The 26,291-nt window shown below is 45.0% G+C and overlaps 1 protein-coding gene across 2 annotated transcripts; it reads left to right on the plus strand.

Moving 5' to 3' along the window:
* On the plus strand, positions 1-25,666 carry SERP2 (stress associated endoplasmic reticulum protein family member 2). Of its 2 annotated transcripts, XM_025364433.1 has the most exons (5): positions 1-2,093; positions 2,333-2,443; positions 7,837-7,909; positions 18,562-18,784; positions 25,225-25,666. In XM_025364433.1, the coding sequence occupies exons 2-5, from the start codon at positions 2,360-2,362 to the stop codon at positions 25,280-25,282; spliced, it is 438 nt and encodes a 145-aa protein (XP_025220218.1). In that variant the 5' UTR covers positions 1-2,093; positions 2,333-2,359; the 3' UTR covers positions 25,283-25,666. The 2 variants fall into 2 exon arrangements, with proteins under 2 accessions (XP_025220218.1, XP_025220219.1); XM_025364434.1 differs by lacking the exon at positions 18,562-18,784.
* Positions 25,667-26,291: the final 625 nt, after the last annotated feature.

The raw sequence follows: 26,291 nt of genomic DNA on the forward strand, positions 1-26,291 counted from the left end.
ATCATACTATGAGATGTAACGCAACTACAAGAAAGATCATATATAAGTGATATGATAATGTTGATACATTAAATTAGAAGAGTATGTGGCAGGACAATTTGCTTACTACTATTCCATTTTTTTATAAAGGAATATACAAATAGTCTTGTATGTGTATAGAAAGCACTGGAAGGGCAACCTAGGAACCGTGGGAACTTTTTGGGGAGGGTGGCAAGGAAAGAGAGACCTTTACTTTTCATTTTCTATCCTCTTTCTGTTTGACTATTTGCTGTGTGTATGCAGTCTATTCATAATTAAAACAAACTAATTTAAAATGACGGAAAAGTGAAGCATAGCAGGAAAAAGTAGTCAAGGGTAAAGAACATTTTTCCCCAAAATCTCAGTTAAGAACACTTCTTAAATGGACTCAGTGAATGTGGAGACCCAAAGAGAAAACAGTCTCTGTATCTTTTCCTTAATGTCGCTCAGAGCTAGGCCTCTACTTACCTGGTGAGGACCCAGGTCGGTCTCCTGCCCTGGCATTTGGACGTGATCTGAGAGGAGTGAGTCAGGTAAAGGAACCTTCTGGACCACAGACAACAGCCAGGCTCAGCAGGGATCACTGAGGTAGGAATCCTCCCACCCAACCCCTTAAAAAAGAGCCAGCAGTTATTAAAAACATGGGACTAGAGCGGGGCAGACTGGGTTTATGGGCCTGTTACTACGGTGGTGATGCTAACAGTTAAAAGGCCATGGAAGGTTGTTTCAAATTAATTGGCCTGCAGAGTAGGAAAAAAAAATGACCCTACTAATGATCCTAGGTAATTCTGTCTTCTAGGTTACAGCAAGCAGCCCCCAGAATGGCCTTTATTGAAGCCTGAGTGATAAGAAGCCTGTAGCGGGGTGAGGGGGACCTGCTTGGAAAAAAGGCCCCGAAAGAGAGGAGCTCTCCCTAACTCTCCAATGACATGGGAAAATTTTACTCATACAAAATTCCCTGGAAACCCAGCCACCCACCCGCTGCAAGAGAAGGCCTAGAGATGCAGAGGCCAGAGCCAGCCTCAGGCCACAGCTCTTCTTCCCCATGCTGGGGGTGCTGCCGCTTGCCTTCACCCCGACCCTGTATCCCCACTTTCCACTGCCCCAGATCGCCCAGGCTGAATGTCTCCTCTTCTCCTCCACTATTCTGAGCTTCGAAGAGCTAACTCCAATGTGTTCAGTATATGGAAAAGTGAGGAACTGAACCCCTTCCACCCCTACCTCCCTAGGCAACCTGTAGAGCTCTTGAGCCCTAATACCAGTGTCTGGGAGGCGCGTAAACGCTTCCATTTTTATCCTGCAGAAAATGCCCGGTTTATTCTGGGAGACCCCTCGGGACAAGGGTGGCTAGAGAGAGGTCCAAGCTGCCCTGGGTGGGTGGGGAGTCAAGGCAGGCCAAAGCTTCAGATTTAGACAGTAACCACCAAATCCGACCTGGGCTGCAGGTCCAAGGCCTTTTCCTCTTTCCTACATGCTCCGCTCTGCCGCTGGCCCATTTTCCAATGTAACACCTACAACCACCAAAGCAAAAAGGCCTGTCCCAACTCCATCCTCACAGCGCCATCCCCAACCCTCTGAGGATCCCGCTTCATGTCTCCTCTATTTTACAAAGCAGCCCTCCTTGCAGCCCTCACGAAAAGTTCTGCAGTGGGGTCCCCCAGCGCGGGGCCCTTCCCCAGACCCTTAAAGAGAAAGTTCGTTTGGTGGGCCATACCCGGGCAGCGCGGGCCCTGCCCTGGCCTGGTTCTACTTGTGTTCTGAAGTCCCTGACCACCGCCTTGAGTCCAGCCCTCGTCCAGGGGGCGGCGGTGCAGGGGAGACCGCGCGGCCTGGCCTGAAGTGCGGCCGCTCCCATCCCTTCCCCAGGCCTGGGGTGGGTCCCCCGCCGACAAACTCAGGAGGGGCCGCGCCCCTGTCCCCTACGCGCTCACAAACGCCTTGGTCGCCCGAACCTTCGGCCCCACAGCGTTCGGCTGCAGGACCGCAACACTGCAGGGCCCCAGCTCTGCGCGCTGCGCTCCGGCCCGTCGGCGCGGGAGGACGCGCGGCCGCGCCTGCCTCGGTGGCCGCGCGGGGTAGGTAGTTGCGGGGACCGGAAGGATGGCGAGGAAGTCGGAGAGGGTTTCCTGAGATGAGAGATTACTTCCGTCCGGGCTGCGGCCTCTCTCTGGAGCCGGCTCGCCGGGGCTCGGGGAGCGGGGTGCGCGTGGCTCCGGGCCGCGCCTTGCCACCTGCAGCGCCCGGGTGGGCCGCGGGGGCCTCGGCGGGACGCGCTCGGCCCTGTCGCAGGAGCTAACGTGGGGGATCCTTGTAGGTGGGAGCATTTCAGAGCGCCCAAGCCATGGTGGCCAAACAGCGGATCCGGATGGCTAACGAGAAGCACAGCAAAAACATCACCCAGAGGGGGAACGTAGCCAAAACCCTGGTAAGGCGGGGTCGGCGCCCGCCGGGCCGAGCCGGGCAGCCGGGCGGGGTGGGGGCGGGGCCGGGCGGGTAGCGGCGCAGGGTCCGGCCTCTCTGCTCCCGGCCCGCCCCTTCTGCGGGGTCCTGCAGAGTGTGGGCTGAGAGCTGGGCTCAGGGCGGCGCGGTCCGCTTGGCGTCCTCGTGGGCGGAGAGGGCCCTGGTTGGTCGTGGCCCCTCTGGGAGTGGCCGCTTGGCTACCAGGGAGGTGCAGAGGAGCCCTCCTCCCCGCCAGGAGACAGCTGAGCCTTGTCCCAGGGAAAGATGGAAAGCCTCATTCTTAGGGGCCAGTTAAGTCAACTGCGTGACACAGAGCCTGGAACCTAGTATGTTCTCGACCGTTTGTTGAATGACTGAATGAATGAATCAATGGTTAAATGGAGGCCACTTTTCATCTCCTCCTCCCAGACTCCACTCCTGCTTTCCCTCCCCAACAGACTTGCACCAGGATCAGGTTTCTTTCCAGACCCTTTGTTAGGGTTTCCATGGAGATGTTGAAAGGGCTCAAAATGGGGAGTGAGATTTGGACCCATATTCTCTCCAGCCTCCTTTTTCTCTTTTACCTCTCTTCCAGTGAAACCTCCCTCAGCCCCTAGGCTAAAGTCTAAGGGCAGCATTACTATTCCTTCCACTCGGTGAATTCAGACTCATTCTGATGGTATAACTTTAGAGACCAGTTTATTGTGAGGCGTTCGGTGTCCCTAGAACTGTAAATTGAAGGTTTGTAACTGGACTTTTAAGTAAAACCTGTGCGTTACACTCAGGAGTTTCTTTTAGCAAAGCAGATTATCTTCAACAGAAAATGCAAAGCCTGTGACTTTGGACATTCAGAGGCATGAGTCGCATGGGTTGTTTGGCGAAGTTGGTCTCCAAGTATATGAGCAAAGGCGCCTGGGATCTGTTACCCCATACAGTTAAGTGGAAATCCAGCTGAAGCTTGGAGTTTGGCTGGGAAAGCTTGCAGATTTGATGAATCAATTCCTTCTAGCCGAAGAAACTATACTGGTTTGATTAACTAAGCAAAAAGCTAGATCTGTAATCACCACACCAGAATTCTTGCAAAACCAAGCAGTATTATGGTAGAGAAACTCTAGGATCAAACTCAACTCTACTTAGAGCTTTATACACAACTCTAGACCTAAGTAATCCTTAAAATTCTCTCATTTAGGAATTAGATCACTTAGTTGTGATTAGGGCAGCAAATGTCAAGCTGCCATCAAATTGGAACCATTTTGTTACATTGATTTATGTTTTCCCTATTTTTACTGAGGAAAAAAAATGGCTGCCCAGGTTGACATTGAGAAGCAACTTATAATTGATGTTAAGGCATGCAGGGTTTTATATCCCTAAGAGATCAATTCTTCCTTCTCAAGGGATCAGACCTGCTAACTGACACGGTGAAAAATAACTAGTCACGTGGCTCTTTTTCATGAACTAAAAAAACAGAGTTCAGTTGTCAGATCTCAGTTGACAGCTTATCTGATTACAAAAATAAGAAGAAAACGAGAACTAATTTCTAAGGCTGTTTTATCCATTAGGTTCTGTAGACTCAGTGTCTGCCACCTCAAGTTCTTCCAAAAGACTAGAAAACGTTTGGGACCCAAACAAAAATTATTGGCTCCAAAATAAAAGAAGAAAATGGAAAAATTGGGAAAACACTGTTTAAATACCTGGAAAAGGTACCAGTCACCTGCCATTCAACTCAATGTTCAGGGCTACGTTTAAATTATATTTAATGTTCAGTGTGAGTTCATTTTAATATGCTCTAATATGTCATGGGATGGCCGCCAAGAAACTCTCATAGTGCCTTGCACCTATAAGAGTTTTTAAATGACCTGGCTAAATTTGTAATGAAAGGTTTCCAGACCAAGTCGCAATCAATGTTTGCTTTGCATTGGTTGGGGGGATTTTGGTTAACTTTATTGTAAATAGATTATTATCCAATAGAAAAATGAAATTTTCTTTCAAAGAGAAACTTGATAAATCCTAAATCTCATTTTCTTAATTACAAGTCAAATATGATTATACTTTGTTAGAAGTAACTTGCAAAAGATCACTATTCAGGATGAAATTCATTAAACGGGAACATATGTATAGATTCCAACTGAAAATTCAGACTAATTATTCAGAAATAAACTTCTTTAATTGTATGCAGATGCTTCAGTATTTTATTATTAGCTAATAGCTTACGGATAAATTAATATTATTCTCCCAGATAGCAGACTAATCCAAGAAACAAGGCCGGGCACAATGGCTCATGCCTGTAATCCCAGCACTTTGGGAGGCCGAGGCGGACGGATCACCTGAGGTCAGGAGTTCGAAACCAGCCTGGCTGGCATGGTGCAACCCCGTCCCTACTAAAAATACAAAAATTAGGCAGGCATGGAAGCAGGTGCCTGTAATCCCAGCTACTCGGGAGGCTGAGGCATGAGAATCGCTTGAACCCGGGAGGCAGAGGTTGCAGTTAGCCAAGATCGTGCCACTGCACTCCAGCCTGGGTGACAGGGCAAGACTCCGTCAAAAAAAAGAAAGAAAGAAAGAAAGAAACACAGAATTGGAATAATCATTTTGTGATTATACAGTAGTAACTTCTCCAGAATGAAGGGAGAATTTAAATTTCAGAGTTCTGAGTTACCCTACTGGTATCTTAATCACAGAGAAAGCCATTCCCTGACATTTTTGGAGCCTCAAGAAGTAGCAAACTCATGTTTGGAATAAACCATGTCATTTGCAGAACTGCTACTAGTTTTCCCCACCTTTTCCAGCCATAGAGTCAGGTATATGTGAATTGTCCCAATGGGATTGTGCTGGGCACCCCTTCTAAAAAGCGGTCACCCAAAGCTGTCAAAAAAAGATATGTAGGTACTCTGATCAGCCAAAGTCCCCAAATAATGTTGATTCCCTGGAGAATGTCATCCAAAAGGTTTTTGTGTTATATGCTCCAAGCTCTACATGCTCATCATCTGTTTTTTCTGCATATGAAAAATAAAGGACCCTGTTTGGTATCTGTCCTGGGCAAATAATTCATTACAGGCTCCTGAATTCACTTATTAGCTTTGCTGGAAATAGAGATAAAATGAATCTTTTTATATAGCATTAGTGGCACAACAGCAACAGAACAGGTTTCTGGACAACTGTGACAAGTTCCTGGGTAGGTGGTGGAAGAGGGCGGGAAGGGCGAATGTCACACTTTGTTCAGGTAGCTTTATGAATGTTGTTTACCGGATCTGATCTTGGCCTGGCCTTAAGGGCCAAAAAATGGCACAGTTACCTTACGCAATTATTTAAGACTGATTTTGTCCTCATCTGATTAAGAGCAGCCACTGATTCCTTTGCAGTGTGACTTGCTGGCATGTAAGTGGTGGTAGATACAGGCTTAGTCAACAACAGAGAAGTGAATGTCTTAATCCTTAGTCACAGTCTACCTGCAGTTGACACTTTAATCCATATTTCTTGTGTAGGAGAGATACAGGGATAATCCTACACCAATTAGGAAGTATTACTAAAAAGACAATATCCTTCCTAGAACCTGCGTTTACTCTGCCTAACCTAAGAAATCTTATTTAATGAAACTTGTATGTTTATTTGTTCTTCAATGAATGTTTATTATCCCCTATGTTTAACTTCTGTGCCAGGTATTTCTATACATTACTACATGAACAAGACATAGTCCCTGCCCTTGTGGGGTCTACAGTCTCCTAGAGAGACAGATATTAAACATACTATCACAGGAATAAATATAGACCTACAAACTGTGGCACATGTTATCAAGAAAAAGTATATGGCCATACAAGTGACAAGTAGACCCAAGTGAGGTAAAATAGAAGGGCTCTTTGGTAAGCTGAAAACTAAAGAACTGTTGCCTTTATCTATGATAAAATAAATTCCTTTTTTAGATGAGAAGCCAGTTTATATTTACATTAGCCTAGAACTTAATTTTATATCTAAATACAACACATCATAGATTTTGCAGTTTTACTATATGATAAATTTTCTAGGAAAGCAACTGCAGTGAAAATCAGAGGAAGATTATCCTTTTTTAAAGAAATTTTTGTTGGAAACATTACTAAAATTTGTTCAACATTTCAAAAACTTACATCCTTGATGATAGCACCACTCATTTTTTTTTTGAAACACTATTACATACCTTCAGTCTGAATGTGAAGCTGTCATATTTGTATGGATATGAACATACGTTTTAGCCCGTATTTTACAATGTTGAATATGATGTTTAAATGTCAACAACATTTAATTGAAATGTGGAATTGGGTTTTATGATATCAACCACAAATCAATACTCCACTCTACCAACACGTTTTTCTTTGTGTGTTTTGCATGTGAATTCTTTAATGTGTATTGAATGCAGCCTATTTTTCAAGCTAATCAGAAAATAATTAGTGAGTTATTTGGGTTGTTTTTTTTTTTTTTTTTCCAGTCTCCTATTCTGAGAAGTTTACTTCTTTTCTGATGCATCTGTCAGAAAATATTTGTTGTTCTGATTGATTTGGGTTTAAGGACCAAGCCCCACCTGCACATAGACCTGGAAGTGTTTTGTCTGTGCTTTTGCTTTGAAAAAAGCAGGAGGTCTGTAAGGCTTCATTCATGCAGTTTTGACAGTCACCTTCTGCTTCCCAGAGAATTCAGAGACCTATCCCAATTTCTAGCTTTATTAAGGCTTAGGAGTTTTATTACAAAATACTGCTTCACTCATAACCATTCACAATTGCTGTGGTGCTTCTATTGTTCCAAGGATTTCCACTGTACTGACTTCCTAATTTGGGGGTATGTAAAAGGTTTTGAGAAAATGTCTGTGATCTCTGATCCTGCTTGGAATTCACAGATGCAGAAACTAAATATCGAATCTGTTCATGGAAAACACCCAGTCTTTGTAATGAGGCAGACCTAAATTTGAATCCCAGCTCTTGCTAAGTTAACAAACTTTGAACCTCAGTTCCTCAACTCCGAAATGGAAATAATAATACTTGCCAGAAATAATGAATACAGACTGCCTAGTATAGTGCCTGGCACAGAGCATACCTTTAGCAGATGCAAAGTTATTATTAATATCATTTTGGTTCCTAAATCACCATATTGATTTATGTATTCATACCATATCTGTCCCCAGTTACAGTTCACTGAGTTACAGGGATGTTAATAAGGTTATTGATGAATTTTTGCAAACCTATCTCAATCCTTTTAATGGACTTCATCCATCTATATCTGTCCACTGAGGGACTGAAATCAAGTCTGTCTCATTCACAGTAGAATCCCTAGCACCTAGCACAATGCCTAGTGACACTCAAATAAATGTTTCTTGAGTCAATGAACCTAATCTTACTTTTTCCCATTCCCTTTTAGAGGCCGCAAGAGGAGAAATATCCTGTGGGACCATGGCTGTTGGCACTGTTTGTTTTTGTTGTCTGTGGCTCAGGTATGGGAGTTTCACTGAACTTATATCCCATGTTCTCCGATGGACTTTGAAAAACGTGTTTTCTTCACAAAGCAAATAGAGGAAAAACATGTTGGTCTGGGATTCAAGTTTACCACTGCCTTAAACCTTAATCTTAATGGGTTTTGATTTAGTTTCCATTCCAAATATAGGTAGAGACAGAATTGATACACTATCAAATCCCAATCATAAAATGATTACACCGAGTAAAGTGGCTGTATACACTGTAGAGTTCAGTAAAGTCTTTTTGTGCAGACATAGCCTTAAAAGGGCATTGGAACAGAAGGTGAAACACCTGTCTGCCTGTGATAAATCCACATTCCAGAGAAAGGGAGAGGCCTTATGCCTTATGAGAAAGTTCTGCAGAACTCCTAGATACAACTGAGCCTTTGACCCAAGACTTAAGGTGTGGGTCACCTGATACTGTCAGGTGGCAAGTTGAGAGCTTTACTTACAACACATGCAGATACACACGCACACACACAAATGCAGGGAAGATGAGCAGAAGCATTGTACCATTGTTTCTAGTTACATGCTGAACTAGCCTTGACATGGTTCCTCATCCCCATATGTTGGGTCTCAGAAATCCTTGTGAGTGGAGGTCACTTCTTCTAACCACACAGCATATGCCTTTAGGGATTCCCACCCTCCATCAGCTCACTGTTACTGAGGGCAGGAAGGCAGGAGGTCCACATCTTCCTGCTCAGGCTTAGGCCTCCCAGCAAGACAGCCTCTGCCCCAGTGACAGGAGAAGCCCATGACTAAAGATGAATCATGCATTCAAACCTAAAATCATGAAAATTTAAAAAAAATTTAAGATGGATCAGTTCCTTTTATTTTCAAGAGACCATTCTTCCAAAGAAGCAGAAACTCTTAGGAGGAAGGAAGGATCCAAAGTACTTGGCATTATTGTTGCTTGTGGCTCAAACATTTTAAAGATGATTTGTCATTCCAAGATGAGAAAATCTTCCAAGGAAACACAGTTCTACTCTATTCCCAAAGAAATATCCTTAAGGACGTCTTTTAAACAGCTGTTTATCCAATCCCTGTTTGAATACTTCTGAGGATGGGGTGCCCACTTCTTCAAAAGCCCATTCCATTTCTGCACAGCTGGAATTCTATTAGGAATGTCTCTCCTGTTTTAAATTACGCGATGCTTCTCAGTTGTTCAGATTTGAATTCCTAGGATAACACAGAATAGACTCGTTCTTCTCTAAGCACCTTGAATCATCAGATATGTTAAAGATGACTGCCTGGTCGCTCCTTCTGCAAACTAAGCTTCCCTAATTCTCTCAACCTTGCCTCATAAGATGTGGTTCCTAGACTCCTCTTCTGGATCTGCTCAATGACTTTCCTAAAGTATAGCATTTGGCAGTGCATGCCTGTAATCCCAGCTACTTGGGAGGCAGAGGTTGCCATGAGCCACGGATCGCGCCACAGGCACGGTGGCTCACACCTGTAATCCCAGCGCTTTGGGAGGCCAAGGCGGGGAGGATCAGGAGGTCTGGAGTTTGAGATCATCCTGGCCAACATGGTGAAACCCCGTCTCTACTAACAATACAAAAAATGAGCTGGGCATGGTGGCACGCACCCGTAATCCCAGCTACTCAGGAGGCTGAGGCAGGAGAATCGCTTGAACCGCTGAGGTGGAGCTTGCAGTGAGCCGAGATGGCACCACTGCACTCCTTCCTGGGTGACCAAGCGAGACTTCGTCTCAATTAAAAAAAAAAAAAAAGTATAGCATGTACAACTGCAGAAGGTGGTCTAGAAGCAGTGCAACCACCACAGAGGCAGTAGGATTGTCACTGCCCTTGATTTTGCTCGCCACTCTGCCTCTATTAATGTGACCCAGCCTTGCAGTTACTTTTTAACAATTGCAGCACATCCTTGACTCACTTCTAGCTGACGGCCAGCCAGGTGCCACCCAGCTCTTCCTTACATAAACTTCCTGCAACCCCGGAGACACGTCTACATACCCCTTTATCCCAAAGTCTCTCCTGTCTCCATCACATGTTATTTTATTTTACTCATGGCCCTCATCGGCAGTTGCAGTTATTTAGTTTACTTACTTATGTTCATTTCCCTCCAGTAGGATATAAGCTCAGGGGAGGCAGTGTTTATTTTTCATTTAATTTGTAGGTCCTAGTTTAGTATTTAGCACATAGCGCTCAGGATGGATGGATGGATGGATGGATGGATAAAGCCAGATATTCCTCATACTGTAGATATCTAGTTGACCTTTTTTGAGACCTAATATAAAACTTTATTACTTTTTTTTAATTCTCAAAGAAGAATGATTACTTCTATTAAAATTTCATTGTTGGTTATCATTTATCTTTTAATGCCATGTCCATAAAGTTCAGAAACATAGATGAACATGTATAATAAATGAATTATTACATTATAATATATAATATGGTCAGTGACATTACATGAGATATTCATGTATTGTCCTTCATTAGTAATGCATAAGTCCAAGCACTGTGCAAAATTGCAGTGACTATGGTACATTAATGCAGTATTTCCATCAATACCTACATATTCATCTGTGATGCATTGCCTCAGATGATCTGTCTCTGGTATTCAACTAAGAACAAAATAAAAACAAAGCTATGCCTTTATCATACCACAGGAAAATCAAGATAATAAACCTGTACAAAAAAGTTAGCTGTGTTTTCAGGCTGTATGACCAGTCTGTAGATTATCAGACCTTGAACTTTGAGCCTCTCATCTACTTACCCTTTTCTCCCAACGTTATGGTCTCTGAAAGTATATTATTCTTCCAAGTCACTGATAAAAGTCTAGACTTGGAGAAACACACAGAACACAATTAGAGATAACCTCTTTCAGGTTGACTTTGAGCCTCTAAGCAAAACTCATGCAAGCAATCATCATGTCTTGAGGGTCCCCTCTGTGCCTGGCACTGTGCTGGGCTTTGGAAATACAATCCCGTTTGGGTGCTTGCAGGCATTGGGAGAGGCAGATAAGGAAACTGTCAGTTGCAGCCCAGGGAAAGCACACTGCGATAGTGACAGCCGAGTTTACAGGGTGCTTGGCCAGCGTGGATAAGGAACTTCTAAATCGTACTCAGCAGAAGAGAAAGTTTCCAAGGGGAGGTGCTGTTTGAGCGGAGTCTTGAAGAACAGCCAGCCAGCCAGCCAAACGGTGTGAGGAAGGTGACTCTGCGTGGGAACACTATGTGGCGGTGGCATGGTGGCTTCAGAGAATGTGCTGGGCTCAAGACTATAAGGTGCTCAGAATGGCTGAAGCCTACTCTCAGGCATCCCTGAGCCCAGTGACCATGCCACCTGTGTTGTCAAGGGTCTAAGTAGATAAAGATGTATATCGGCTTCAAGATACACTGTAGCCTTTTCCAGTCTGCCCCCTTAGGCAGCCTATAAGCGAGAAAGCCAGTCGAGTCACTGGCCTGGCTTATTCCTCTCAAACCCATGCCAACTCTCAAAACCCATCTCTTCCTTTTTGAAGGGCTTAAAAAACTATTATATGACCTAAACTTTTGCCTGGCTTACCAGCCCATACAGGAGGACCTATATCTTTCCCTCTTGGGTAAATTGGGACATTTGCTAACAAGCATCTTTTGGAACTCTCCTGGTCTCCAGCGGTTTCCCAGGGATTAAGTATGTTAGCTCTGCCTCTCTGGAGGTTTGTGCAGGGCCATGGGATGTGAGCCTGCACGGCCTGGAGATTTGGATGAAAGAGCCCGAGAGGACCCACTCTTATTGCCATATCACAGCCCCTGCCCTTAGTGCCTAGGGCTCTTTTTGTTTTGTTTTGTTTTGTTTTGTTTGTTTTTTTGAGACAGAGTCTCGGTCTCACCAGGCTGGAGTGCAGTGGCGCAATCTTGGCCCACTGCCACCTCCACCTCCCAGGTTCAAGCGATTCTCCTGCCTCAGCCTCCTGAGTAGCTGGAACTACAGGCGCCCGCCACCATGCCCAGCTAATTTTTTTTTTTTTTTCCAGTAGGGACGGGGTTTCACCATGTTGGCCAGGATGGTCTTGATCTCTTGAGCTCATGATCCACCTGCCTAGGCCTCCCAGAGTGCTAGGATTACAGGCGTGAGCCACTGCGCCCAGCCGCCCAGGGCTCTTTTAATGATGCTGATTTAAAGCTTTCTGGTTATAAAGCCATTTTGCTTTTATGGAGAGGTTAGACATGAAACGAGACTTGAGCCATCTTACTTTCTCTGTTTTCTGTTAACATGCTATCATGATCCCTAAGCAATGGGCCTCATGCCTTTTTTAATCATAACTAAAAATAATTACCACCACCGTTTTTTTTTTTTCTTGCCAACTTTAGCAATTTTTTTGTAAGCCTCAGCTCAAGTCGGGCACAGTTCTCACAGAAATGTGTCACTCTTCTCAGCTTGTCCTTGGTACCGTGCCCTTCCTTCTATCTTTGTACACGTCCTTTTCTAAACAGAACATGTCATGAGAAACACAATAGCTCCTTTAGATCCGTCCCTGTTGCCACTTCTCTGGGATTAGTCACGATTCATTTCATCTTGCAGAGCCGACTATTCCCTCTTGAGTTTCTCCCGTTTTAGGGTCACAGGCCGTAAGTGCCTACCCATCTTTTCTCTACATTTAAAAGAATGTACGGTCCTCAAGTCTAGCCCATTTGTCAGCTGCTTTGTTTTAGGTAATGAGCTTTCTGGTAGGTGCTAGGATAGTTGAAGCCCTCATCAGTGGTCTGTCTCACCTCTGTTCCAGCTTTGTAATCTGAAATAGGAAAATTCCCTACATCTCACGTCTGCCTAGCTGTTTGCAGTATGCACACCTGCACCCGCACACCTGCCCTGGCCTTCAACAGTCAGGCCAAATGCACTGGAGTGTCTTGTAGGATCCCCATATCTTTGCAGACAGATAGGCCCTTTTCCTATTCCTTTCTATTAGCTCTCCTTTGAACAAGATACACCCCTATGCCAGGCTCAAGTTCCATTTCACCAAGTTCCAGTGGGACCTTGGAGGTCATATGGCCTTTCTTTGAGTTCATGTGGTTGGTTACTCTTATTTTGTGTGTTTTTATACAGATGCTAAGGAAAAAGGCGAAATCTTCTAATATTAATAAAGGCGTTGATCACTGACGTGAGTCTCTTGAAAGTCTCACTTGCTTTCATTACCTTACTCTATTAACCCACTTTCCTCATTGATGATTGGTTGGGCAAAGTGCTCTTTTTAGAAATAGTGCCAGTGTACCTAGGGTAAATAAATATTCAGGTCAGGCAGACAGTAACGAATGCACATTTTATCTGTTTTTCTGGCTGTCTTCTGGGAAAGAGTTAGGACTGGTAAGAAGCTGGCATTTAAGTATGTGCTCACTTATTGGTCAGCCTTTCTACGTTTTATGTGGAAAAACAGCTTAACAAGCCTGTAAAAAGTCTACAGGACCCCTTTCTTATAGAGAGTCGGGGGTCACTGGGATCACTTGCCTCCTGTTTCTCAGCTTCTCTCCTGTGGCTTCCTCCTCCTCTGCATGTGCTTTTCATGCCTGCCATCCTAGTAAGAGCAAGATAATGAAAAGGAAGGAACGAGGACTGGGAGAGTAGTGAGGGGACGCAGTCCAGGCACCCAGACACCCCTGGCATAAACACACACTCAGGGAATGCCACCCCTCATTGCAAAGCCAGATGGGAGCAACAGACCTCCCGGGGCTGCCCCACGCCCCCACCCAGATCCGAGGGCAGCCCAGCCCTGTTCTGTCTTAGGCACTTAGTGGAAACCTCTAATACATTGCCCTGGTGAGAGGGCGTTTGGGGAGGTTATCTAAATACACCCTCTTCAGAATAAGCAAATTTCTACTTTCCATGATTGCAAAAGTTCTCTTAGGCAAGGGACTGCTTTGAAAACTGACCAGTTGGCACTCATAGAATAGGAGGCCTCTGAAGGGAGGATAGTTTCAGGATCTGCCAGATGTCAGCTCCGAGCCTAGATTCACTTTTGTCAGCTGAATGACCTTGGACAAGGTGTTTACTCTTGGTATTGATTCCCTTATCAAGAAAATGGGGATAATGAGCAGCCCTCCCAAGGTGTCCTGGTGTTGAGTGGCTCTGGGGATCTAAGTGCAGGCCCATAGCAAGCTCAAAGCCTGCAGCTACAGTCATCACCACCTCTGTCCCTGTAGCCCTCATGGGAAACAGTGGTACCATGGGACTATCGGTTGTGCTGTGGGGTGCTTCAACTTGCACACACCTGTCATCCTTCCAGGCTGTACATTCAGTTGCAGACTCGACCTCTCACATGGGTCTCAGTCTCTCAGCAAGCCATGGGCCCTGCCTCTTCACCCCACAGATGAGTGGAAGCAATGTGAGTGATAACACTTTGGGTGCATGAGACTGTTTTCCCACATGATAAAGCGTCAAGTCTTCCCCACAGAGGGAGAAGGGACACCAACATGCAGATCACAATCAGTGAAAAGCAGTTTGTCCTTTAACTTGAATATCAGGAAAAAAAAAACCGTGAGTTTCATTTCCTTAAAGCAACCCCAATCCACCACTCTTTTGCTGTAAAAGTTATCTTTATGAGATACAAAAGCTTTGGGAATAGTATATTCTTCTGAGACATGGTATTATCCAATTAGAACATCTCAGGGCTATATCTTGTTTCATTTTGTTTAATTTGATAACCAGTTTTTTTTTTCTTTTTTGAGACAGAGTCTCACTGTTGCCCAGGTGGAGTGCACTGGCACCATCTTAGCTCAATGCAACCTCTGCCTCCTGGGTTCAAGTGATTCTCCTGCCTCAGTCTCCCAAGTAGCTGGGATTACAGGCATGCGCCACCATGCCCAGCTAATTTTTGTGTTTTTAGTAGAGACGGGGTTTCACCCTGTTGTTGAGGCTGGTCTCAAACTCCTGGCCTCAAGTGATCCACCCTCCTCGGCCTCCCAAAGTGCTGGGATTACAGGTGTGAGCCACCACACCCAGACAGTTTTATTAATATATAGATTATGTAAGAAATCAAAAACCCATTTCTTAATCAATACCTGTTATGAGTCTGCTGAGATTATTAACCCAAACAGGCCATAAACTTCTTGTCAAACCTTAGCCTGGGATTTTGTTTTGCTTGAGCCTGTTTAACTGGCTGGATTTGTCTCCACTTGATCTGCTAGGACCCGGATCAACATCGAAGGCCAAGGGATTTCAGTGCCCTCATAAGAGACTTTGCGCTTTTTTTCTCTCCCCCTTTACTAAAAGTATTATCTCCCATCTCTGCAGGCAGTGGGGCCGGTTTCCACGTAAGCAGCTCATCCTGGCTCTGCCAGTCCCGGGTTTTGAAACCTGCCTCTTTGCAGAGCTGTTTGAGAGCTTCTGAAGAATGCTTGCTTTTATCTCAAGACTCAGAGGCAAGCATTAGCTGGAACGTCTGTCTGAGACTGTTCCCCACAAAGATACTGTCACACAGATAGGTCAACTGCTATCTTCTCAAGGCACTTGCAGACTTGACACGCTTCCCCAGCCCATTCATGGACCTAGTCACTGCTGTTTGTGCTTAGAGCCCTCTCCTCTGGGTGTTTCCTTTCCCTTTTGTCCCCAGCTCTTGCACGAGCCTTACTGAGGACTCTCAGACTGTACCAATGCTTAGTGGGAAAGTGGGCTGCAGTTAATTGGTAATGTCTGTCCTGAACACGGTATGGCTGACAGCGCCACATTCTCATCTTTGCTATCCTTAGCCTAAATTTTTTATAAGGTTATTGCCACAGTATTCACAAGATAACTGTCTTTGACATTTCCAACTTTCCTCTTTGACCAGAATGCCTCCTGGACTTGGTGAAATGAGGTCTTTTCCTTAATATGCTACCTGTTTGGATAATTTTATTTAGAGTCAGCCTATACATGTTTCTTGTGGTCTTACAGTATCATTTACCCTTTCTGAGTTCTTGGGTGTGATACCCTACGTTGACAGGATGCAGTAATCTGAGATGGCACTCTTTGCAATGCGGTTGTATTTCTCTCTGTCCTGATGCCTCAGTGATAGTTTCAGGCAGCATCAATGGAGTCACCATCTAATTCCCATCATCCTTTGACTCTCAGAGAGAAACTCTTAAATACCAACCATGCCCCAGTTCCCTCCCTCCCTTCAGACTGTTTCTTCCTCATGTATTCCTAATTTCAATTTTATTTCTCTTTCTCTGGCCAACCCTGATATTCATTTCCTAATTAGAGATTATGAGAATTTTAATGGTGACTAAAGCCTGGCTATTCTTGAAACTGACAAATGTTTATTTCCCATCAAAGGGAAGCCTCTGGGGTAACAGGATTAACTAGTGACTGTTATTTTCTTCACTGTTTCCTATAGTTTCCAAATTTGTCAGTCAGCATATATTACGTTTATAAGCAGGAAAAAAAAATGTGTTTTAAAAAAAATCTAGACTAGTGGTTTTTGGTCTTTTTTTTTTTTTAAGCTGCAGAACTTTGTTCAAATCTCAGAGAGAAATAAATGAAAGAGCAGCTGTTCTGGTTGAAGTGAAGCCTGTGTATGTTTCTGTTTGCATTTGTGTGTGTGTTTGTATATGTGGGTTTTTTGTGTGTGTTTGTTTCCGTGTGTGTATTTGTGAATGTGTTTGTGTTAGTGTGTTCATGAATGTGTTCATATGTATATGCATGCATATGCATGCTTGCGTGTGTGTGTGTGTGTGTGTGTGTGTGTGTGTGTGTATAGTATACCTCCCTATGTTGCTGGATATTATGACTTTCTCATCCCCAGAAGGGAGCACACATCTGGACTCTCTTTGCCCATCAAATAGGACATTGTGCCTGGCTCCAGGGCTGGCCTCTGTTATTGCAGTTAATGCCTTTCAACAAAGAGCCTGCCAGGTTTATCAGGCACCATCCGTTGGGAGTCGCTCTGCCGTTTCTGGGCAGGGACATTCCTTTCATCTGTCAGTTAACAGGCGGCACTTTCCCCCTGTATTCTCCAGGGCCTCTGCCTGCTGCGTGGCGGGGGAGGGGAGAGAGAGCATGTCACAGACAGGTCCTTTTTCAGGACAGCCTTTTCAGAACAGATGTGAAGAAGTGATTCTCTGAGATGTCCTTGGCAGGGCCTGAATCCTCCCGTTCTCCCATCCTTGTGTTTTGGATGGTCCAGGTCTCTCCCTGTATGAATGTGCTGGAGGCCTCTCCATTTCTGGAAGGACCACAGCCAAACTTTCCCCAGGACTGGCTGCTCTGTTAAGGATGCTGTGGAAGAAGAAAAGTACAAGTCACAAACATGCCAGGGACATATGAGAGGCCAGAGACATTCTTTTCAGTGCTCTCTCTTCCCACTCCCTGTGTGGCCACCAGTTTTGTGGCAAACTGTCTTTGAGCCCAAAGGTTGAGGAGCCAGAATGGAGCCTTTTGCAACAACTAAGAAACATTTCTCTGTGAACTGTTAGCTGCTCTCTGAAATCTTTTGGGGACACAAAATTTGAGGAAGGTCTGTATTTTGTGGTGTACTGGGTGAAAACCACCACCTTAGCATGTGCACATGCCATAGCGGGGAAGTTAACATGGTTGCTAAGAGCTACAGCTTCAGGGCCAGACTTTGTGGATTTGAAACCACCTACTAGCTATGTAGCCTTGTCTAAGATACTTACACCAAATCTAAGCCTCAGTTCTTCTCTTCTTAAAAGAGAATGGTACTGGTTCCTAACTCCTGGGACCCTCAGGACTATTAATCCTGAGGATTAACTGAGGCAATGCATGTGGAATGTTTAGTAGAGTGAGAGTGTTGGCTTTGTAAGTGTTTGCTGTTCTTGTAATTATGTTTATGGTCTGGCTCACACTGCCTTCCCACCTCTCCATCTCCCTGGGAAGGTCCTCACCAAAGCTCTGAATGCTTAGGAGGGAAGAAATAAAATTTTGCCTATTTTGATAGCTTTGCTTGTTGATGGTGAGAAAATTTGTAGTGGATGAACATAGCACTGAGATATTGAGGAACCTCCATGAGCCAAGACCAGCGGCCCCCTGGATAGGTAAAGGATAGGGTTTGTAAACCAGAGAGTCAGTGGTGTCACCTCTGCAGGGATAGCTAGAACTTCTCTAAGTCTAGAAAGAGTTATTTATAAACTAGCCCATGAGGGTGAGCAAGATCTGTTTGTACAACTGTTTTGGCTACCATTTATTGAGGACTGACTTCTTGTAATGCCAGGCCCTACACATACATCTTCTCCTCTGGTCACACAGTCCCTGCAAAGATGCCATTACACTCATTTTTCCAGATCACGAAACTGAGGCTCATAGAAGAAATTGGCCAATGTCCCATAGCTAAAAAGTGAGAGAGCTAGTCCCCAAATCTAGTTCTTTCAGACTCTAAAACCCATCTGTTTTCCATTACCCTGCATTCCCTCTCTCTTACGGTTTCCCTGAAAGTTCTATGAAGCAAAAGTTTTCCACCAATTTAGGCCTTTAGCATATGACTGTGTATTGAAAAAAGCTCCTGCTAAAACATCCCCTATTTTTCCTGCCAGAAAAAGTGTGTTTTCCAGAGGTTCCTGATGTGCAGCCATCCTGGTTCTTGCTCCCAGATGGAGAAAGACCTGACCCAGCCACAGGCTACCTCTTGGTTGGGCCACCGGTGTCCCCACTCACCCCCCGGACACTTGCTTCAGGACAGACTTGAATTCGCCATATTTGCAGGTCAACCACATAAATTGGCCTTTCCTGGAGACTGCCAGAACTTTCTCAAAACTGTAACATCCAGAGGGAGTCACCCCCACCCAGGACCGGCAAGTGGGATGTTTAAGGAACGGGCCGGCCCTGGACGAAAGACTGAGGCCATTCATCTGCTCTGGAGTTCATCCTCGGGATCTGAGAGGCACAGCCTGGAGAAGACATCTCATCAGCCATCGGCTCCCTTAAGGTGACCTGCAGCCCCCTTTGTGCCCTGGGGGCATTTGGGCTGGTGTAGAGGCTCTCTCTCAGAAGCTCTTTCTGCTATTTTAATGCGGATAGAAAGCTTTACATTCTTTGCTAATAACATCCGGGTTTTAACAGCATCTTGTTGCCCTCGCCTGTCTCTGGCATCTCTCTTTTTTCCCTCTTCTGTATCTCTAGACAAGCCACCAGAAAATGGCATCTTGCTTTTGACTTTCTTTGTGCTGGTTATTTTAGAGAACTTAGTGATCCACTTTGCAATGTCTTGTCTCCTAACATTTCAGCTTGTTTCTTAGAGAGCCCATACTTTGCTTCCTACCAGCTCTTTCATCATTTTCATTTTCTTAAATGAAAAATAAGCAAAACAGTATGATTTCTACATTGTCTTCTTCTCCTAAAGGATATTCTTCTTCCAGCCTCTCTTAATCTCTCTTCACAGCAACTCCCTTGATCTCCTTTATCATCAATTTATTGTCAATAAAAGTGGCTTTAGGAAGCCTCCTGTTATCTGGCAGGGTTCCAGCTTTCTGACATTTACCTATGGGACCCACTTGTTATGTCATCCCTGTGTCCTTCTGGCACTCCCTCTTAGCTGGGGAGGGTCAGTCCCCAGGGTGAGAGTGGGTTGGGATGGCCCATTCTCAGGCCTTTAGGGGTTTATGGTCTTGTACTTCCCCTTCGAAGACTGAGCTTTAGAGACATTTGGATCTAAAGGCAGCCATTTGATGCTGACTCTTTGGGTTTGCAGAGTAGTCATTTGAGGTTTTTAAAATATATTTTCCTCTGTGCTTTTTGCAATCATTCACTTTTCAGTAATTCAATAATATTTACAGAGGACCTACTTTGTGCCATCCCTTGTCCCTGTTATCCTGGAGCTTGTAGTCTAATGGCAAAGAAAGATGAGTTAATCAAGTAATCACACCAAAACACTTTCAATTCAGCCATGAAACTGTACAATTTCAGCCATGAAACTATGTAAAGAAGAGGCACATGGGGCTATGAAATCATATAATGCAAAGGACCTGTGTACTCTCAGGTAAGTGGTTCTCAAAGTGTGGTCCCTGGACCGGCATCTAAACGTCCGCTGTGAACTTGTTAGAAACACAGATTCTCAGTCCCTTAACTCCAGGGCTTGGGGAGAAGGTGTCCAGCATTTGCGTTTTAACCTGTCCCCAAGAGACTGTGATGTGTGCTCAAGTCTGAGAACCTCTGCTCCAGGTGATCAAAGAAGGCTTCTCTGAAGACATTAACTTTTGGTTGATGAAGGAAAGTAGGGAATAGGGTAGGGTAGAAGTATTTCAGACAGAAAGAATGGCATGTGTAAAAGCCCTGTGGTCTCACTCCTGTAATCTCAGCACTTTGGGAGGCCGAGGCGGATGGATCACGAGATCAAGAGATCAACACCATCCTGGCCAACACAGTGAAACCCTGTCTCTACTAAAAATACAAAAAAATTAGCTGGATGTGCTGGTGCGTGCCTGTAGTCCCAGCTACTCAGGAGGCTGAGGCTGGAGAATCACTTGAACCTGGAAGGCAGAAGTTGCAGTGAGCCGAGATCGTGCTACTGCACTCTAGGCTGGTGACAGAGCAAGACTCCATCTCCAAAAAAAAAAAAAAAAAAAAAAAAAAAAAAACAAAAAAAAAAGCCCTGTGGTGAGAACAGGGAGCTTTTGAAAACATGAGGGAGTGCCCCAAGAAGCAAGGAGAAGAGTGATACAAGGTGAGTCTGACAGGTCTAGACAGGGGCCAGGATGTGCAGGTCATGGAGGCCTCATCAGGGACTGGGCAACGGGAAGCTTTTGATGTGCAGTAAACACGGGAGTGACAATATATTATTTGCTTTTATTGAAAGGATAATTCTAGCTACAGTATGGAGAAAGGATGGAAGAAGAACAAGAGTCGAGCACTGGGAGGGCCTCACTGGGGTCTTGGGGAGAATGATGGTAACTTGGACTAGGGTGGCTTCTGAGGAATGGAAAGAAGGGTGCATAATCACAAGATTCCCAGGTAAAATCCACAGGTCTTGGTTATCAATTGGAGGTGTCAGGAAGGACTGTGGTGTTTTGAGTCTACATGCAAGATGGAAGATAATGATGCCAGTTTTAGCAGTGGGAAGAGATCATGAGAAGGTCCTGTTGAGTCTGAGGTACCTCTGAGCCACCCAGGTGCAAATATCAAGTAGATAGTGGAAGGTGTGCTGGAGCTCAGAGAAGTCAGGGCTGGAGATACACATTTGTGCATCATCAACAGCTAGGTGGCAATTCAAACTGTGGGCTGGGAGGCATCGCCTAAGGAGGAAGAATGTAATGAGAAGAAAGCTAGTAACGTTCATTGCAGAATGTCAGCGCCCATGTTTAATGGTCAAGTAGATTGTTTCCTCTAAAATAAGCTTAGAGGAAAGAGCCAAGAGACGGAGGAAAACTAGAACCTAGAAGACCATGGTTTCACAGAGGCCGAGGGAAGAGAGTTTCCAACAGGAAGTGCCCAGCAGGGGTGAGTAGGGGGTAAGACAAGAGAAGGTGGAAGAACACCTGTTACACTAAGCGACCCAAAAGTCATTTGTGACTTTAGCAAAAGATGTTCAATGGAGGGAAGAGAGCAGAAGCTAAAATGAGGTGGATTGACACGAGAATAGCAGGTAAGAGAGTGCAGAAAGTGAGCATAGACAGCTCTTTAGAAATGGTTGTGAAGAGGAAGAGAGTGCCCTGTGGATAGGGATGTGGAGTCAGGCACATAGCTTTGGTGTGTTTGATTTTGCAGTGGGAGTGCTCCTAGCATGTTAAAGCCTAAAGACTTCGTTGAAAGGGGGAGGTTGAAAAAAGAGAAATGGGATCATCTAAGGTTACCAAGGGCCAGGATCCTTGACACAGGTAGGAGGATGCAGAGGCTTCGTGGGTCTTGTAGCTCCTGCTCTTGCCTGGACTTTTCTGAACCTCTGGGACCTGCCCACGCCCTGATCGCCTGCCCTGGAATGCCTGCTGTCCCTCCCTTTCTTGGCATCTCTCCTCCCCGCTGTCTCGCCTGCCCACAGTTCCTCTCCTGCAGCCTGCTCTGCTGTTTTCTCAGCTTTGTTCACCCACTGTTAAGTTATTAACTTGTCAGGGTCTAGACTCCCCGCTTCCTTTCCCTCTTTTGAACTCACTGCTGGCTCCCTTCCTATTTGCCGCCTCAGAAAGTCAGCATTTGGAAGGCGGAGGTTACTCTGCAGGTCAGTATTGGCAGGTACACAGGATTACAGTTAATATAATTAGTATGAGATGTGTAAGTTTTCTTAAAGACCATGATACAACTGAAAAAGAAATAATAAACACAACTGTTATCTTGTGGAGGTAAATGGTGAACTTAAAAAATAGACTTTATCCAAAGTAGTGTCTCCAAGAAGGTTCATCTGTGAACATGTTAAGGATCGCTGGACTCTTACACGTTAATTCATGGATTCAATTATGATCAGGAATGATCCTCAGTTTTTAAAGCAAACTCAAAGAACTAGATAAGTTATTTTAACATCAGTATCGCTGTTCTGAGACATACAAACTTTATCTTAGTTTTTTTTAATTATTTTTATTTTTATTTTATTTTTATTTTATTTTTTTTTTTTGAGATAGTCGTGCTCTGTCCCCCAGGCTGGAGTGCAATGGCGCAATCTCGGCCCACTGCAACCTCCACCTCCCGGGTTCAAGCGATTCTCCTGCCTCCCACGTAGCTGGCACCACCACACCCAGCTAATTTTGTACTTTTAGTAGAGACGGGGTTTCACCGTGTTGGCCAGGATGGTCTCCATCTCTTGACCTCACGATCTGCCCGCCTTGGCCTCCCAAAGTGCTGGGATTACAGGCATGAGCCACCGCACCTGCCCTGTCTTAGATTCTTTAGAGAGATTTGTAACAGTTCCTTAAAAAAGAATTGCACGGTTTCGTATTATTACCTAGAACTTTTGAAGTTATGAATTAACTTAATATGGGGGCTATATGGACTGAGACACCGATGGTTTCCTGTTTGTTGACTTACATCCTGCTGATAATTTTTTGTCTAAGGGCAAGAGTAAGTAAGAAGTAATATTTTTGAGCATCTACTTATGTCATCCTATTTATTCCTTGCCATCCTTTGAGGTACTTATTATCCACAGTTTTACAGGTAGAGAAAGCAGGCTGAGAACCGTGTAGTAATTTCCCAAAGTTCACAGCTTTGTAGGGTGGCAGATGTGCTAAGCGCTGGTCTGCATACTGGGACACGGAGAAGCAGCAGTTGTTGAAGTCATGGTAACAGTGATGATAGCAGTAGCTACCAGGCACTGAGTCCTCCATGTGTGAGGACCCTTCCTATATGTCATGTGGTTTAATCCCTATGATAGCCCTGCAGGGGCCATGATCCTCATTTTACAGAACAGGAAGCAGCATCGAAGAGGTTAATTATTTGTCCAGTCACACAGCTTTTCAGCAAAGAGCTGATATTCAACCCAACTCCATCTGATCCTAACTTTCTGCTCTAAAGTCAACTTGTTTGTCAGGATTAGCAATAGTTCCCTGATCACAAGAACAAAGTCTGAGGCATGGTAGATGTAATTTTTTTTTCTAATGTTGAATATACAGCTGCCTCCTGGCATTCCCATTGAGCCAAAATACAGAATGTTTATTTAATTTTTATTCCTTGTGAGCCTTGGTGGGGAGGAAAGGAACATCAGATATTTCTGCAAGCTTATAAATTGTTATAGGGTACTTTCTCTTCCATCTACCAACTGCTCCTGTTAAGACCCGCCCAAGAACCCAAACTTAGCTAAGAAAACATCTGAGCACATCCAGAATTAAGTATCACAAGTTGTTGAACCAACACCTTCACCATATCTACAGATGAATCCCTGACACTCACATGGAGCTGATTTACTCTGATTTGACTCATAATTCTAACAGTTTCTGTTGTCAGCTTAGTCTATAGCAACAAAATAATAGTAGAGGGCCCACTGCAGATGGGTATAGTAATACCAGAGATGAGAAGAAAGAGACCCAAAAAATGATCAGAAGCAGAAATGAGAGCCCAGAAGTGCAGCTGACCAGAAGCATTTCAGTGTCAGATCAAACACTGCCTCCTCTGTAGCCAGATCACAGCACATCTCATCAGTTACTGGTTTTCATCATGGTGACACTGAACATTCATGGAAAGTTGGCATTGAAATATGTTGGTGTCTATAATTCAGAAAGGTAGTGATGATGGGTGCAGTGGTTTTAGGGGAAAAAAGCCAAAAAATGCATTCGTGTTTGTCTACCCTTAAAACCCAGCTGTCCAAGAACAGTTCCCCAAGGTTCCGTGCATCGTTTCTCTTTGTATCCTCGAAGTGCGGTGTCTGATACATAGGATGTGCTCACTGATGCCGGATGATGAAACGTTGAATGACTTGTGTCCTAGGGTTCTGGATAACTCTGTTTTACCGTGGATCCTGGATGTATTCCAGGATGACTTTATGAAGGCGAGAAGGGGTAAGACCCCTGAGAGCTCAGTGTTTATTCTGTTTTTACACATAGTTAGATGCGATAATACCCACCCTCCTAAAAAAAAAAAAAAAAAAATTCAATTTTTTGTTTTGCCAACTTTCCATGAATGTTCAGTGTCACCATGATGAAAACCATGGTAGTTACTCTTATCATTACCGTCATCTTTGTCAGCACTGACCAAGGTTGCTCACTGAGGAAGATGTGAAAAAGAAGTTGGGATCTTCCTCTCCTGGGACACATTTGAAACCCAGTAGCTGGAAGCAGGCCGAAGCTATGTAACCAGCTCTCATCCACATGGGCAGGGGTCCCAGGAGTTCTCTGTGGGCTTATGGGCTACCCAGCCCCTTGACAACCCCAGTTATTAAAGATTGAGCCCTGAATAAATCAGTGCGGCTCTCCATGAGAGACAGCTGCCTTCCAGAGAGTTCCCTGTAGCCGGAAGATACGCACGCATGGAGGGTTCTGGGCAGCCCGAGGCCGGCCCCATGGGCTGCTCAGAGCACCTGGTCAGCCTTCCCAGCACAGGGCTGATTGTTTTACAGGTCACAGCCATTTTGAAAAGGCAGACTCACTGACCTGTTTAATGAGTGCAGTTTCTGCACGAAAGCCCATATCCCTCTCCCAGGCAGCCCCAGAACTTTGCTGGGGAAGGGGGCCAAATCTCCTCTCAATGCCTGAGGGATTTCTGGCCTTAACTGCTGGTGGAATTAGCAGGAGTTATCTATAAATCCCTGAGGCATCCATCAGCCGACTGAGCGAGGCTGCCTTTTTAAAGAAGTTCACTGACCTCTTGTTAACTTAACTCCTTGTTAGGAAATATCTAATCAGCTGTGAACTAACACGTCAGGGCCCGGGGGTCTGCAGAAGCCCGGCTCACTGTGGGCTGGGTTTCCAGCTGTGTGCAGTCTGGTGTCTGAGCTGTTGTGTTTTCCTCTTTCAGCTATCTTTCAGATCATTCAGAGCATAAGGATGGGCATGTGAGAAGGCCAGGGATTTGACACCACCTCCCTCCCACTGGAGAGGGGAGGACCACGGAAGCGGTCAGCCAGTTTCTGCGGGAAGCAACAGGCCACACGGAATAGAAAAAATCGCTCCCCTACTTGTTCCCTGATCACTTCATCGTGGATGTCAGACCAAATTGCCTTCTCACAGGACATCTTGGTGCATCCGTGTTCTCAAGCGGAAAGGACATTTTGCTTTTCTGTTGGCAGGATTAGTAGCCACGCGGGTCGTCCGCAGCAGTGCTGTCTTTTTGGCTTTTCCCTTGGTTTCACTAATGTGTGCATGTGGCCCTCTGAACGATCACTGGTTTACTTTCTATGGATACAATCTCTCCCCCATTGAGAATTGGTTTTACAAATAAATGCCTTCGTTCAACCTTATACCATGTGTGGGTTATAGTGAGAAAACGAACGTGAAGGAAATAGCAGAATAGCTCATGGAAGGTTGGGAGGTGGAGAGACTTGGTTACGCAGTTGGAGGAGGGGCAGGGAATCTGTGGGAGGGGAACCAGAGCTAGATTTACTCAGCAGGTCCCTGGCCAGACCCTCAAGATCTTTGCCTGAATGAAGCCCTGGGCAGTTCTAATGACCTTGCATTTTCTACACATTTGATTCTTCTTTTTTTTTTTTTTTTTTCAATATTTTTGTCTTGTCTTGTTTGTTCTTCTCTTTTTCAGTTCAGAAAAGGCATGTGCAATGTATGCAACGGTCTGATTAGTCTTTATCTCCTCTGTAGTCTGCCTCAGAGCTTAGCACAGAGCAGACATCCCAGGCCTCTTGGTGAGAACCATCCAACCCCAGGGCCCAGCCTCAGCCACTCCAGAGCTCTGGGTAAATCAGGAGCCTTGCAGCCCTCTGGGGGATCAGCTGGCAGAATAGGTGGGCCAGCCTCTCCCACAGCTTCTCAAAGCATAGTGTTGCCAAAGGAAGTTACAGGGACAGCCACAGGATCACTGGTAGGATTAGAGGTGGTCACCCTGCAATATGAAGCATGCTTTTGTTTTTA

The sequence above is a fragment of the Theropithecus gelada genome, chromosome 17 (assembly GCF_003255815.1).
Source record: "Theropithecus gelada isolate Dixy chromosome 17, Tgel_1.0, whole genome shotgun sequence".
In the NCBI taxonomy this organism is placed as follows: domain Eukaryota; kingdom Metazoa; phylum Chordata; class Mammalia; order Primates; family Cercopithecidae; genus Theropithecus; species Theropithecus gelada.